The sequence below is a fragment of the Lepeophtheirus salmonis genome, chromosome 10, assembly GCF_016086655.4.
Source record: "Lepeophtheirus salmonis chromosome 10, UVic_Lsal_1.4, whole genome shotgun sequence".
Lineage (NCBI taxonomy): Eukaryota > Metazoa > Arthropoda > Copepoda > Siphonostomatoida > Caligidae > Lepeophtheirus > Lepeophtheirus salmonis.
The window spans coordinates 20046212-20059350 of record NC_052140.2 but is presented as its reverse complement, the minus strand read 5'-3'; the positions used below and the strand labels follow the sequence as shown (position 1 = coordinate 20059350).

General features: G+C 31.5%; 1 protein-coding gene across 1 annotated transcript; it reads right to left on the bottom strand.

Annotated features, from left to right (window-relative positions):
- Positions 1–5896: 5896 nt before the first annotated feature.
- On the bottom strand, positions 5897–7244 carry LOC121125217 (uncharacterized). Its single transcript, XM_040720358.2, has 2 exons — positions 7160–7244; positions 5897–7083 (listed from the first exon to the last, which is right to left on the bottom strand). Exons 1-2 carry the CDS (start codon positions 7175–7177, stop codon positions 6067–6069), a joined length of 1035 nt encoding a protein of 344 aa, XP_040576292.1. The 5' UTR covers positions 7178–7244; the 3' UTR covers positions 5897–6066.
- Positions 7245–13139: the final 5895 nt, after the last annotated feature.

Sequence of the window (13139 nt, the reverse complement as noted above, 5' to 3'; positions counted from 1 at the left end):
GAAAATGTATGTCAAAAGTTTGATGGTTTGTTGTGCTCAAATGTCATACATGTAAAAAATTTACTTATGACTTTTCAGTATTGTAAACGAAGTGCGTCATCGAAAACATGCCAGAATCATGTTTAATCGAAAAATTACAAATTTTATTTTAGAGAGTGTTATTTGGAGCCAATCATTCATTTTTACTATTGAAGGGGGATTCAATATGCCTTGTTCCAAATAATAAATAAAATACCTTCATTTCTAAACTCCAGAGGTTACTTTGAGTATTAAGATGGTGCTTTAAAAAAAATAGTAGCTCTAAGGGTCTTAAAATGATTCAATTAGTCTTACGATAATATTTTCAAATTTTAAGTCGTAATAAAAAATAGTTAGAGGTTCCTGAATGGCCTTAATTTCATAAAAGTTTTATTATAATTTGTGCTAGCAATAACATGTTATCTTAAAGATGGCCAATAAAAAAGATATATTTATATTTAGTTTGTTTATGTTCAAATTCTAAACTAAAACAATTTACTATAACTATTTAATAGTTAAATTTAGATTGTAAAACTCTGTGGTAAACAACAGTCGTTATTGTTTTCTGTTCATTTAATGTAAATATATTCAAACTTGCACCCATTTTTGACACTCTTGAAAATGCAAAATATAATTCCTCATATGAAAACAATGATTTGGTAAATATAAATCGTAATTAACATACGTTTTCCCTTTTTCCGTTGTACAATAATTTGTTTATTGGATTTTTTTTTTTTTTGGTGCATTTTTGAATTGACAGCCCATACCATTAAAAAACTTTGAGACACGGGGAATCCTTCTTGTTTTATGAAAAACATCTAATTTTAAAAACTTAATTATAATTTTTAAAAAACAAACTTCCTCTCCAAAGCCCAGGAATAGGGTCTGGTCAGCTTGAAACATAGACTTACAAACGTAACTCATAATTCTAAACAACTTTTGTTTTATATGTAGGATACTTTGCAATTCAGCTTTTTGTTTCAAATACCAAATTTTATTTATTATAGTTGCTATGAAGAATATTTCATAAATTTGTATAAAAATCTGGTATTCACCGTTTCAAAACAATAATACTTGAGGTTTATGGAATCATAGCTTTCTGAATAGTGGTTTGTTTGTTACATAATTGCAGTTAAACAAGTTGACTTTTATTTATAAACTAAAATTTGCAAGTACGTATACATCTTTCTTAAGTCAATCGATAAGTATAAAATTTTAATGGCCAGGACAACCTTTTTAATTATGTTAATTAGGACTAGGACGGTTCTGTAACAACAAAGTACACCTTCAGATACGCGGTTTATTACAGCATTTTATAAGCTGTTCTTTTTTATATATAACTCATGTAGTTTTTCAACTTTTTCTGAAATTTTATTCTTTACTATTTTATTTTCCTCACAAATAACCTTAACTTCTCTAAAAAAACCAATGTTTGATATAAAATATATACAGGTTGTATAATAATATTATTCATAAATTTATATATTTTATTTTTTTTTTGCAAAAAGATGAGTCTATATTTTCTGGTAATAAACAAAACCGATTGTCAAAAAAAATATTTTACTTGATACTGATCTACTTGTCGTTGCAAGGTATCGACAAGCTAACTTGGAAACATTGTAAAATTTATTTAAATTATCCCTCCACCATATCACTGAGTTTTTGTCAACTGGGATGTATTTTATCAGTTTATACGCCATTATTTTTTACTGTATAAGCAAATGTTTATTTATATATATATATAATAGGATGCTTATGGATTAAAATCAGAATTAAAACATGAACTTTAGTTGATACTATATAGTTTTATACGTTGATAAAATTTATGCAATATGTTGACTACTTATTACATATTTTCCAAACTTGCAAATTTAAAAAAGTTTAGAACCAATTTTTATCTTTTTTCTCTCAATAGTGATAACAAATATTTCAAAACTTGAGTCTGAAGGGACTCATCTGAAATTAATTGTTGAGCCTTGAGTATTTTAACTATTTCAGAAGTTATATTTTACCACTTTAGTGGGACTCAAGTCCATGTTTTTAGAAAGAACACATTTGAATAACTGGGAGTTTAATCAAACTTAAATGAACTTACCTCAAAACTATAACAAAATAGCTCTCCAAAATCAACAGATAATTTATGTAGGCAAAATACTTTATGGAAAATTTTATTACTGAAAGTTACCTTGCTTTTAAAAATAGTGTAATTGTTTTTATTGATGACTAACGCTACAAAAGTACGTAATTATGATTCCCAATCATATTACACCAATTTTAAAAGATAACATGTTTGACTATTTGCCTCGTGTTTCATTGATTAAGTGTTGGTTAATGAATCATTATGTTATTTTATTATGACACTCCTTCAACAGTTGGCTCGAACCGCTGTTAAAACCTTTGTAACAAAAATTATGACGATTGCTCAATAAATTAGAAGGAGAAAAAATTTGAAAGAAAAAAATAAGTCAATCAATCAATCTATGATTGAAACTCGATAAAAAATGCAAATGAATCAATTAATTTGATAAAATATGTTGAATCTCCTAAAAAACTAATTGCTTAAACAAAACTTGTGAGAAAAGGCCTTTTCAAACTTGTCTCTCAATATGATTACCTTCAGCAACAATTACAGTTTTTACACGTCAGAAGGCCTTATAGGGGTAATTGACAAACTCCTCAGACAAGTTGTCGCACGCAGCCACTATGGCAGGCTTCATCGTGTTCAAATTTGTGTGTGGAATTTTGTAGCCCAACACTGCAAGGTGTAGCAGGCTCAAATCCAATTTGATAATATATCTTTGCCACTTGAGCCTCCTGGCTTTTATTACCTCTATCAGAAGGTGGTGTGGGGGTTTCGTGTATGAGAACAAGCCCGTAGTAGCCCTCCTGATGGTCCTAGAAACCACAGAGAAGCCGTTGGAGAAACGACTCTTCGATTTGTTTAGGTCCTCCTTGATCTTCTTCTCCAAGGTGGGCAGGAATTACGAATCCCTTTTTAAATTGTGTTCTCCACGTCCTGCTTTTCTGGAAAGGTCTTCTTCAGCATTGTCCATCTAGGCCACCTTGAACCCCACCTTGAAAAGCAGGCTCCTCAACTTCAGTATCTAGAAGATTTGAGATGCGCTGCCTTTTTGTTCACTCAAGATGACGAAAGCACAAAGGATAGCTGAACCAGACTGTCAAAAATAATCACTATACCTTTCTCTATTAAGAAAAAATTAACAACAATTAACAATCCCCGTTAATGTAAATACGTTTGTACAAACCCACATCTAATATTTATAAGTTATCATGAAATCAAAGTTCCTTCTTCAACAAAGGATTATAATTACAGACATTGATCCGTAATAATATGTCACATCAAAAATCCCATTCTTTTCATTTAATTAATTTAATTTCATTGGATTAAAGAATTGAACATCTTTTATAAATGGGATTACTCTTAAGGTTCTTTGAAAATTAAATTTGTAACCATTTTTTACAATAAACGTTCATTTTTTTTAAAAGTCTCATTTCATAGGTGCATACCTGGTAAGCAGGCATTGAACATAATAATTCGTCTGTAATCGGGGTAATAAAGGCATTGTCGTAGGCTAAATTGGACTAACAATGGCATCTAAATGTAAGGTAACTCTTCACAAAAAGAGTGAAGAGAGATTCAAATCTATTCATATATAATAATTTTATAATTTAGTACATTTACAATGATACAAAAACAATTTTGAACAAAACAACTAAATTGACAGATCCCTACTTCATTATTTTTATATTTGTATAATTATGTTAACTGGGACGAACCCGTATTATATATTTTTTTTCCAATTATTTTATTAATCCTTTAAATAACTTCAGAACTTAGTAAAACTTGTCGATAGACAACATAATAATTAGAAATAGGCTCCTCCTTCAACCATAACAAACACACATACTAAGACTAACTCGCTAATCCTTTTCCTAAATCCCTTTTTTAATTCGTATTCAATATACGTTCTCCCTTTTTCCGTTATTTCAATATTTTTTTTTTTTTTTTTGACTTTTAATTGTTTTAGTGCATTTTCGAATCGATATCCCATACCTTGAAATAAACTTTGAGGCACAAGGAATCGATCTTGTTTTATGAAATCTCCAAAGCCCAGGAATCTGGTTTGATTAAAATGAAACATAGCCTACTTAAGGTACGTAACTTAGCATTTTGAAATAATTTATTTTATAACTAAAGTATGTATCATTCTATGTTTTTGAAATAAATATCCTATGTGCTTTTATCAGGGACATACAAACTTACAACGATCATATTATATTATAGTAAATACAATAAACCCCATTATTGAATAGACATATAACGATCAATTACTGCCCTATTATTCAAATTTATAATAGAATTTGATATCAGTTTATGAGATCCAATGAATTAATAAGGCTAAAATTAACTCCAATATGGCCTTTTAATTAATTAACCTTTATTAATTCCTTATTCGTTAATTGTGATGATGAATTATTGATACTTAAATGGCAATCTGCAGCCCCTTTAAAGAATGAAGCAGAATGATTTACGTATAGAATTGGATGATAAAGTGTCTGCGTTTGTGTTGACAGGCCATATATTTATTTATTGTGTTAAAGAAGGATAAAAAACAGAAGTAGAATTGAGCGTTTTCATATGATCCATCACTTTCATTTTTTATTCTATGACATAAGTGAACTTTTTTATTTATATAGTTGGTTTTAATTTCTTATGTTTTTGTTTTGTTTTCATGCACCATCGAAAGTTACAACACTTTGTGGCTTGTTCAATTATTTGGAAATGGTTTGACTGCAACACACCAAAAGTGAGTATAACATATGTTAACTATTTTTTCACAATTTGTAAACTAGCCATCAAATGTTTCTATGATCCTTGAAGCCATAAACAGTTGAAACTAGAGTTAGATTGAGTTATAATTATCGAGTTAAATGTTTAGATTAGTGTAGTTGAGTCCAGTTTGAGTAAGGTAATGACACTGATATTTTATTTATTTTGAGCTTGCTATATTGAGAAATAACATAAAAAAAGAGATGTTAGAAAAAAAGAAGAAAATAGAAAACTTGACCGAGGAAATCGCTTTTCAGCTAAAATGGGAAGAAGAATACCTCTTCCCCAATTTCAAAGAGATACCAATGTGTCTAGTTTGTTTGGATACATTATCAGTCCTAAAAGATTAAAACTTATCTCGCCATTAGAACACCATGCATGAGATTAAATATGATTTGTACACTGGAGCTTCAAGAGCCGCTGTAGTAGAAGACCTCAAATTTAAAGTATATTAACAGCAACACTTTTTCACAAAAGCCACTTCCTGTCAAGAGTCACCCATCACAGCGTCTTATGATATGACACTCGAACTTGAAAAGGTAAAGAAGCCACCGTCGGATGAATAAGTGGTCAAGACATTTTTTCAAGCAATGCTTAATATTTGTTGCTTATTCAAGACATGTAAAAATTCATTTATATACAGAAAATAGTTGGTGCAATAACCTTACAGATATAAATACATATAATTTGTGTTCTTATTGAGAATCATTTGTAGCATCTGTCATATCTAGTTATTTGAAGTACATGGTCATGTGGGCTTCAAATGATAGTGCAGAAAACATTTGGCCCTCTTTATGATGACAATTGCCCGTCTCTGGCGTAAATAGTAAAGTTTCAGCAAAAGGAAAGGATTAAATATAATTTTAAACATCGATCTCAACAGAATTATCCATTTGTAAAATCATTCCACACTTTCAAATTTGTGTGTGTTTTTTTTAAACAAATTGATAAATGTCTTCTATGAAACATTAGATACCAACGATCACTCATTACAATATTGGAATAAGAAAAAAACAAAGCACTTAATTAAATAAATTATTTTCTATTTATTTTAAATATTCATTTGAATATGGATTTCCAAGAATAAATTAACAGAATAATAAATAAATAAGTCGACATGTTTGAATGACCTAAGCTGAGAGGGTAAGTGTAGGATGATATCTTAGTCATTCCACTCTTTAAAATAACAAATAATCTTATTCGGCCAAACCAGAAGCAGCAGAAGGAACGTAACACCATTTCTTGACAACAGGCTTCTTGACAACTCTTGGGTTCTTTCTGGAACGGGAGCAGATTTCCTTGGGTACGTCAACACATTCTTCAACAGGGTTAAGAGTTGGGACCAACTTGGTGACTTGTTTGCAGGACTTTTGGGGTTCCAAGTTACAAAACTCCTCTGGGACTTCTTGGACGATGGTTTCTTTCTTGTCGAAGCACTCTTCCGGTCCGGGTTGGGGAACACAGCCGGAGGGACCGCACAATTGTCTGGGGACCTTCTTACATTCAGTTTGGGGACTGTATTTCTTGACGTTCTTCTTTTCAGAGGTACAAACTTGTTTGGGCCATTTGGTACATTTTTGCTCAGTGGTGTAACCTTGGGTGACATCCTCGCACTTCTCTTCTTGGATGGTCTCACAGTTGACAACATCATCCTCAACATCGTGCTCGTGGTACTTAGTTTCGCACTCGGACTCGTAGACAGTCTTACATTCTTCAGGGCCTTCACCTTCGCAGACCAAGGGAGTGTGACAGAACTTGACGGTCTCATCAACAGCAACCTTCTTGTATTCGATGAAACATTCCTTCTTAAAGTTTTCTTCGCAATCCTCTTCTTGTTGGGGTTCGAAGTCGGTGGTATAGGTGGTGTGACATCTCTCGGAGTAGCTGTGGTGACATTCGATATGATCATCATATTCGGTTTCTTCTACCATGACTACCTTATCAATACAACGCTCACCAGCAGCGGCAATAGATCCAATGTCTAGTGGGATATCATCTCCATCACCTTGACGACCCAATCTACTTTCAGATGAGGCAGCAGGAAGTAATTCATGGGCTGCAGTGTGGTCATGTTCTTCGTGATGTTCAGCAGAATGATCTGCATTGTGAGCTCCATCATTGAAAGGGAATGTGTTCAACAGGGATCGTCTTTCCCGTACTTTTGAGTCGCCGAAAGCAACGGCAGTTCCAATCAATGCAATTAAGCAAATAAACTGGGAAACGATAAAATGTTATTATTAATATATATAGAAGTTAAATACTTTTCATGTCTTTAGAATCTATTACTACCTTAGCTGTGGAAACCATTTTTGTCTATGAATATTTGTGATATTGTAACACAATATTGGTTATTCAAATACTGATACTGTATATCCTTTTGCAGGATGCTTATATAGTATTCCTTTTGCAAAATTCTTGGAGCTTCCATATCACCCTCAAAAGGTTAAAAAAAATTATAAAGCATGCCCATCCACAGTGTACTTTTAATATCACTCAAATATATTAATAAAATTGTATTCCGGGTTCAAAAAATGATCACCCTCTTTCAGGGAAGGGTCAATAAATTGTTATAGAATAGTGGTACAAGTACTTTAATGTCTATTTTTAGTACTGGACTTGTTGAGTGCAGTTGTTTATATGATTATTTTTGTTTTTAATGATTTATCAGGAAACTACTGTTCTTTAAGAGTTAAATTTAAGTCTTCTACAGCAAAACAAAAGTTGCGTAAGATATTTAAGTACTTAATATTTCCTATATAGAGCGTCTTCACTGTCGTCACAAATAGCATTTTAATAGACGGCATGTTATAAAAATAAATGTCAACCGGCAACACAAAAGCAATTGAGTGTAGATTATATTTCTTGTGGGTAAACATAAAAACAATCTTGAACAAAAATCAAGATAATGATAATTTTCAAATCTTTTTTTATTTGTTATATAGAATGAGCCCAATATTTTATAGGGATATTTGAGTCCATTATAGGCTTTGTATTCAAATTTCTGGGGTTTGTTAAGATATCCTATGGTTTGAGTTATAGTTTATAATCTATATTTAATTTAAGAATCTTAAATTGGTCCCAATATGGACCCTTTCAACCATACAGTCTGTCAATGTATCATTCTTTTATTGTGAGGATCAATTTTATCCACTATAATAGTGAAATTCGCGGCAGTTCTAATGTGATAATGAGAATAGTTTGTTAACAAAAATTATGGATAATTCGTGGAATAAATTTTGATACATTAATTTTTTTTTGGTTGGTTTTGTGTTTCAACGAATTATTGTCCATTTATATTAGCAAAAAGTTCTTATCAATTTTTAGTGGGTCCACAAATTGCACTTAAAATACAAAAGTTCATTGTTGCAAAAAATGATTAGAAATGGATATATTCTGTTTGAAAAGGGACATAGAGGGGGAAATTAAATGAAGAGACAACTATAGTTAATACTTATCAACCTCTCCGAGAAATTCGAATATAATGACGAGAATTCACCGAAATATACATATGAAATATGATGTAAAAAAGTATATGGTTCATATTCTTGTTCAAGATTGATTTTGTGTTAACTCAACAGATATTTATAGGAGATTTTTTTTTAAATCTTATAGAAACTTTATTAAATGAGTTTAATAATGGAGAAAGGTTCAACATTCATATTGAATACTATTAGATGCTCAAGCCAAACTTGATTTACAACCGGTAACTTAAACAAAGTTTCTTATTTTCCAAAACTATAATCATTCAACTGTAATATGTTAGGAGGGAACATCCAGGTACTCATCACAGACGAATATTTGGCACATGTCTTATGTTCGACCCTCCCCCAGTGATAGAAATCCCATGGGGTTTGCAGGCCAAAAATCAGAGCTCCAAAAGCGAGGACATTTTGTTGATTAAACATACTGCACATTTTAGGATTTGTGGGGCCCTGCACTGTCTGTTGGGAAGATGTTTATCCTTTTTTTAGACTTAGAATTGTCGTCCGTTGGCTCTTGTTACTGCTGTTATCACAATGGCGTGAATAACACCTTTTTAGGAAGGTAAACGCCTCCCAAGTTTTTCTAAACCCCGCCCCTAAAAAAAAAAAAAATCATTCATATATTTATTTATAAAAGTAATTATATTGCTGTGAAAGCTATCATCGCTCCTGATCACATATATAACATGGGTATTAGGAGCCCAACAAAAGTCATGTCTAGGAGGCCAGATAAGAAGGAGATGGAATATAAAGGTGGAGAAACTTAATTCTTATGTTTTTGCTTTCCTCATCTTCATTTGTAACCACGACATCCATACAATATGTTCTTAAGTCTAAGCAGCAAATTGCCATATTTTTACAGCAACAACAGGAGATAGATAATCAAAATCAAACTTAATTAAGTACTTAGATTTTGTAAGTCTTTTGGTAGCAGAGATTAGCTCAAAATATTTAAAGTTCCTTGTAATGAGAATTATCTCTGCATTTTCAAAACACTTCTGTACGTTTCCTTGCAATTGATCTGCATCACTTTTATCAAATTAAGGGACATGATACCTGCTATAACATCTCGGTAGATGTCGAAGAAACTAATTGGGCCAAGTATTTGACCTTCTAATGGTCGCTGAAAACTAGCTAATGCTACCAATCTTTTCATATAACAATTCCATCCCAAGGTGATTTACCGTGTTGTCTTGTAATAAAGATTGAGCAGTAACATCTTACACCAAAGTCATCAAAATGGTGGAAAAGTTTCAAAAAAAAGTTTACAGTTTTTATATTTACCTCGACCACCGACAGAAAAGTAATGCACTTACTATATGGTTTTCAAAGATTAAGAAGCCTTTGGGTAACTTTAAACTCCTAAAAAGGGGCTATCGACACCATTGTGATAACAGCTGCAACAAGAGCGAAAGGAGGATAGTTCCAAGTCTCAAAATAAATAGAATCAACAAACTATTTTAACATTATGTCCAACTTTATAAACAAGTGATAAACTATAAACCACTAAAAAAAATTTAATTTGCCGACTTCTAATCAATATTTTAAATTACTGTAGTTTTGTTTTCTTTTGCCAGTCTATTTAAATCATAAAATATGTTTGAGATATAAAGACGTAGGTAAAATTGACCAAATTTCCGGAGAAAAGTAACCTAACTTTGAGATCCCTCCGTGGGAGCTATGATACTCCTACATATTTTAAACATGTTACTAAAGTTTCATAGTCATAAGTGTTAAGGATTTCTTTCATTGTTGGTCAAGTACTTGATAGTGTATTTCAGACCTTTTTTTATAAATCAAAATTGACGTCATAAAAATTGAAATATTCTACTTTTGACTTCATTTTTGGAATTCTCACACTTCTAAATAGTTAAATACCAAATTTCAAGAGGGCAGCTTTTTCGGATAAAAAAATATACAAAAAAAAAAAAAAAAGAAAAGAAAGAAGTATCTTCAGGTAATAAGACATTAAAGAGACGTTGAAAATTTTGGTCTAAGACGAGTATCTATATCTCAGAAACGACTCAAAATTATGTGCCGAAATTTAACACACTGACTCTACTCATGAATTGAGCTTCTGTGCCAAAAATCATCCAAATATGAGAGGGTTCGGTTACGTTATGTCGATTTGACATGAAATGATCCGGGGGCCTTAATAAACATTTATCAATTTAGTATGAAATATTTTTTGATTAAGAACAGAAAAAAAGAAGGAACGACTCGGGACTTGCACTAAATTTAGAAGAGTCCAATTCTGGATCCTAAGAAAACATGGGAAATCCGCAATTCCACGAGTCTGAGTCCACAGCCGTATTTCTGCCGATGTACTTTTCTGGAATCGGAGTGGGACTTGTGTTCATTTCCTTTCTCTTAAAGTTGTTAGCTCTTTAATACTTGCGTAGGTTTTTACTATATATACAGTGAGATTTATATTTATATACCTTCCTCTCACATCATTTAATGAAATATCCTAACAGATAAACAGCTCTCTTGCCAAGCATGACCAGTAACTAAATTCCAAGTAAATTAATTCTCTCAAAAATTTAGCTTTGGACATTTCATTCCCATTTTGCAGCGCAATACATAGAGTCGACAAAGGATTTCTTTTGGCAGTTTGGCATATCAAGGCAGTAGTTGATTACAATCTTCAGTCTGCGGCAATAAAATTTTGCTGCAGGAAGAGGTATGTTATTTTCAAAGTTAGCTTAAGGGAAGATGTTGATTATTGAATTTTTTATACGGGATCAGATTTGAATATACTTTCCCCAGTTGGGATTAATGATTGTCAATTTGTCTATAAAATTTATATTTTGAATTTGTTCCTAAATGATCGTTTTATACTTTCACTCAAATGGTAAAATATTGTACTGCTCACGTTTGCACCAATTTGCACAAGGGTTCTTCATCTGTACGTAGTTTCCATAGGTTTCCTAGAGATCCAGGTAAAGTAGAGAGTGAATCATAACCCCCAATTTAATTTCAAGTTTTGTTTTCTTATAGAATAACACTGTCTAACAGCAAAAATAGTACAAACCCATTTTATGTTCAGTTTAATAGAACTGGTTCCCCTGATTCCATATTTTTTTTTCTGCTTGCCTCGGGGTCTTTAGAAAAAGTCATACATATTTGTTCTATTTTTAAGGTTTAAAGCTTTTGTCAGAGCTTGGTGTCGAAGGTAGAGTTAAATTATATGAATATATTGTAAAGTCTAATGCTGAAAAATTCTAAAATTATTTTTAAAGTGTATGTGTCATGCTTATTACTCTAGTTAATATTATTTAAAGTTGAAAATAAGTGCTTTTTATTCAGAGGCTCATAGCTTCAAGAAAAATATTTACAAAAAGTTTAAAAGTATCTCATTTGAAGGCTGTACGCCAGGACTTTAATTTTTTTTTTAAAGAGCCATTTTCTGATGGCCACAAGCCTTGCTTCCAAAAAAAATAGGCCACATTTGGAATAAGGGAATCAAGCTCTACTAAGTTGAGCATATGTTGGTCTAGTGCTTGTAAAAAAGTGTCATTTTGTTAGACAGTGTAATTAATAGTCAATAGATATTCCGAATAAATGTATAAAATATTTCCATCCAAAGGACTTGGCACCGTCATGTCATTCTGGATTATATTGTGATCATTTTGCACAGAAGACCAATTTAAACAGCTAAGAATACAGTGAAAATCTTCAGCAAAGTAATAAAAATACTACCCTGGTGATAGCAACTTAAATTTGATTTAATTTAATATCTCGTACGATTTAGGAATATGGAATTCAAAGAAATCTAAATGATGCAAGATAATCTTAGTGATTCCATATCTATTAATTATTTTTAATCACCAAAATAGATAAAAAACAACAACATAGATATGAAATCACTTAGAAAAATTCGTCAATCCTAACGTTATGTCTTTGTGAAAAGATGATGATTTATTAAATTTTCCGGATTTAGAAGGAGTTAAGAACATTGTTTTTACTGTTCCTTTAATACTTCTCGTTCAATAAATTGCAAAAAATCTTTTTAGCAAAATACACGTGTTGACCTCCATGAAGAAATACGGATAAGACAACGATCCACCTCCCAAAAGATGAATAACAAAATTCTCGGAATAAACTCGTGAACAAATAGTTGGTGTCTGATATCTTTAAAAAAATATTATTAAAATGTGCATTGTGCATGAACAGAATACATTGCAAATCGTCCTCCTAGATACCCCAACCTGATCCACCGTAGGCCGTCTCTGACAATTCTGTACGATAGAGAAATTGTCCATAAACAGTTGAAACTAGAGTTAGATTCGAGTTATAATTATCAAGTTAGGTAGAGTTAAAGGTTTCGATTATTAAAGTCGAGGCCAGTTCGAGAAAGGCAATGATACTGATTTATATTTATTTTTAGTTAGCTATTAAGAAATATATTAGGGAAGTTTGGTTGCTTATTAACGGGATATATATGTATATTTCATTTAACACCAATGGTTCAGGTTTGTCACAAACAAAAGGGTGTTATTTCAAAAAGTTGATTTATCAGTTTTGACAATTATTATATTATCTACACAATAATACTATATTAATTGAGGTTATTATGAAGGGTACTAAGCCTATATGTGACATGATAATTAATCCTGTTTCTCTTTAAAAACTATTTCCCCAGATCAGAAGACTCTCTCACTAGGAACTGAAGTTTGCAAGTACTGATAAATACTTAATGGCAAATTTAAATAGGTTGAATAATACTAATTTTCCTTCGGTGTTCCATCACATTTGATCAATGCATACATGGCAATTATAAATAT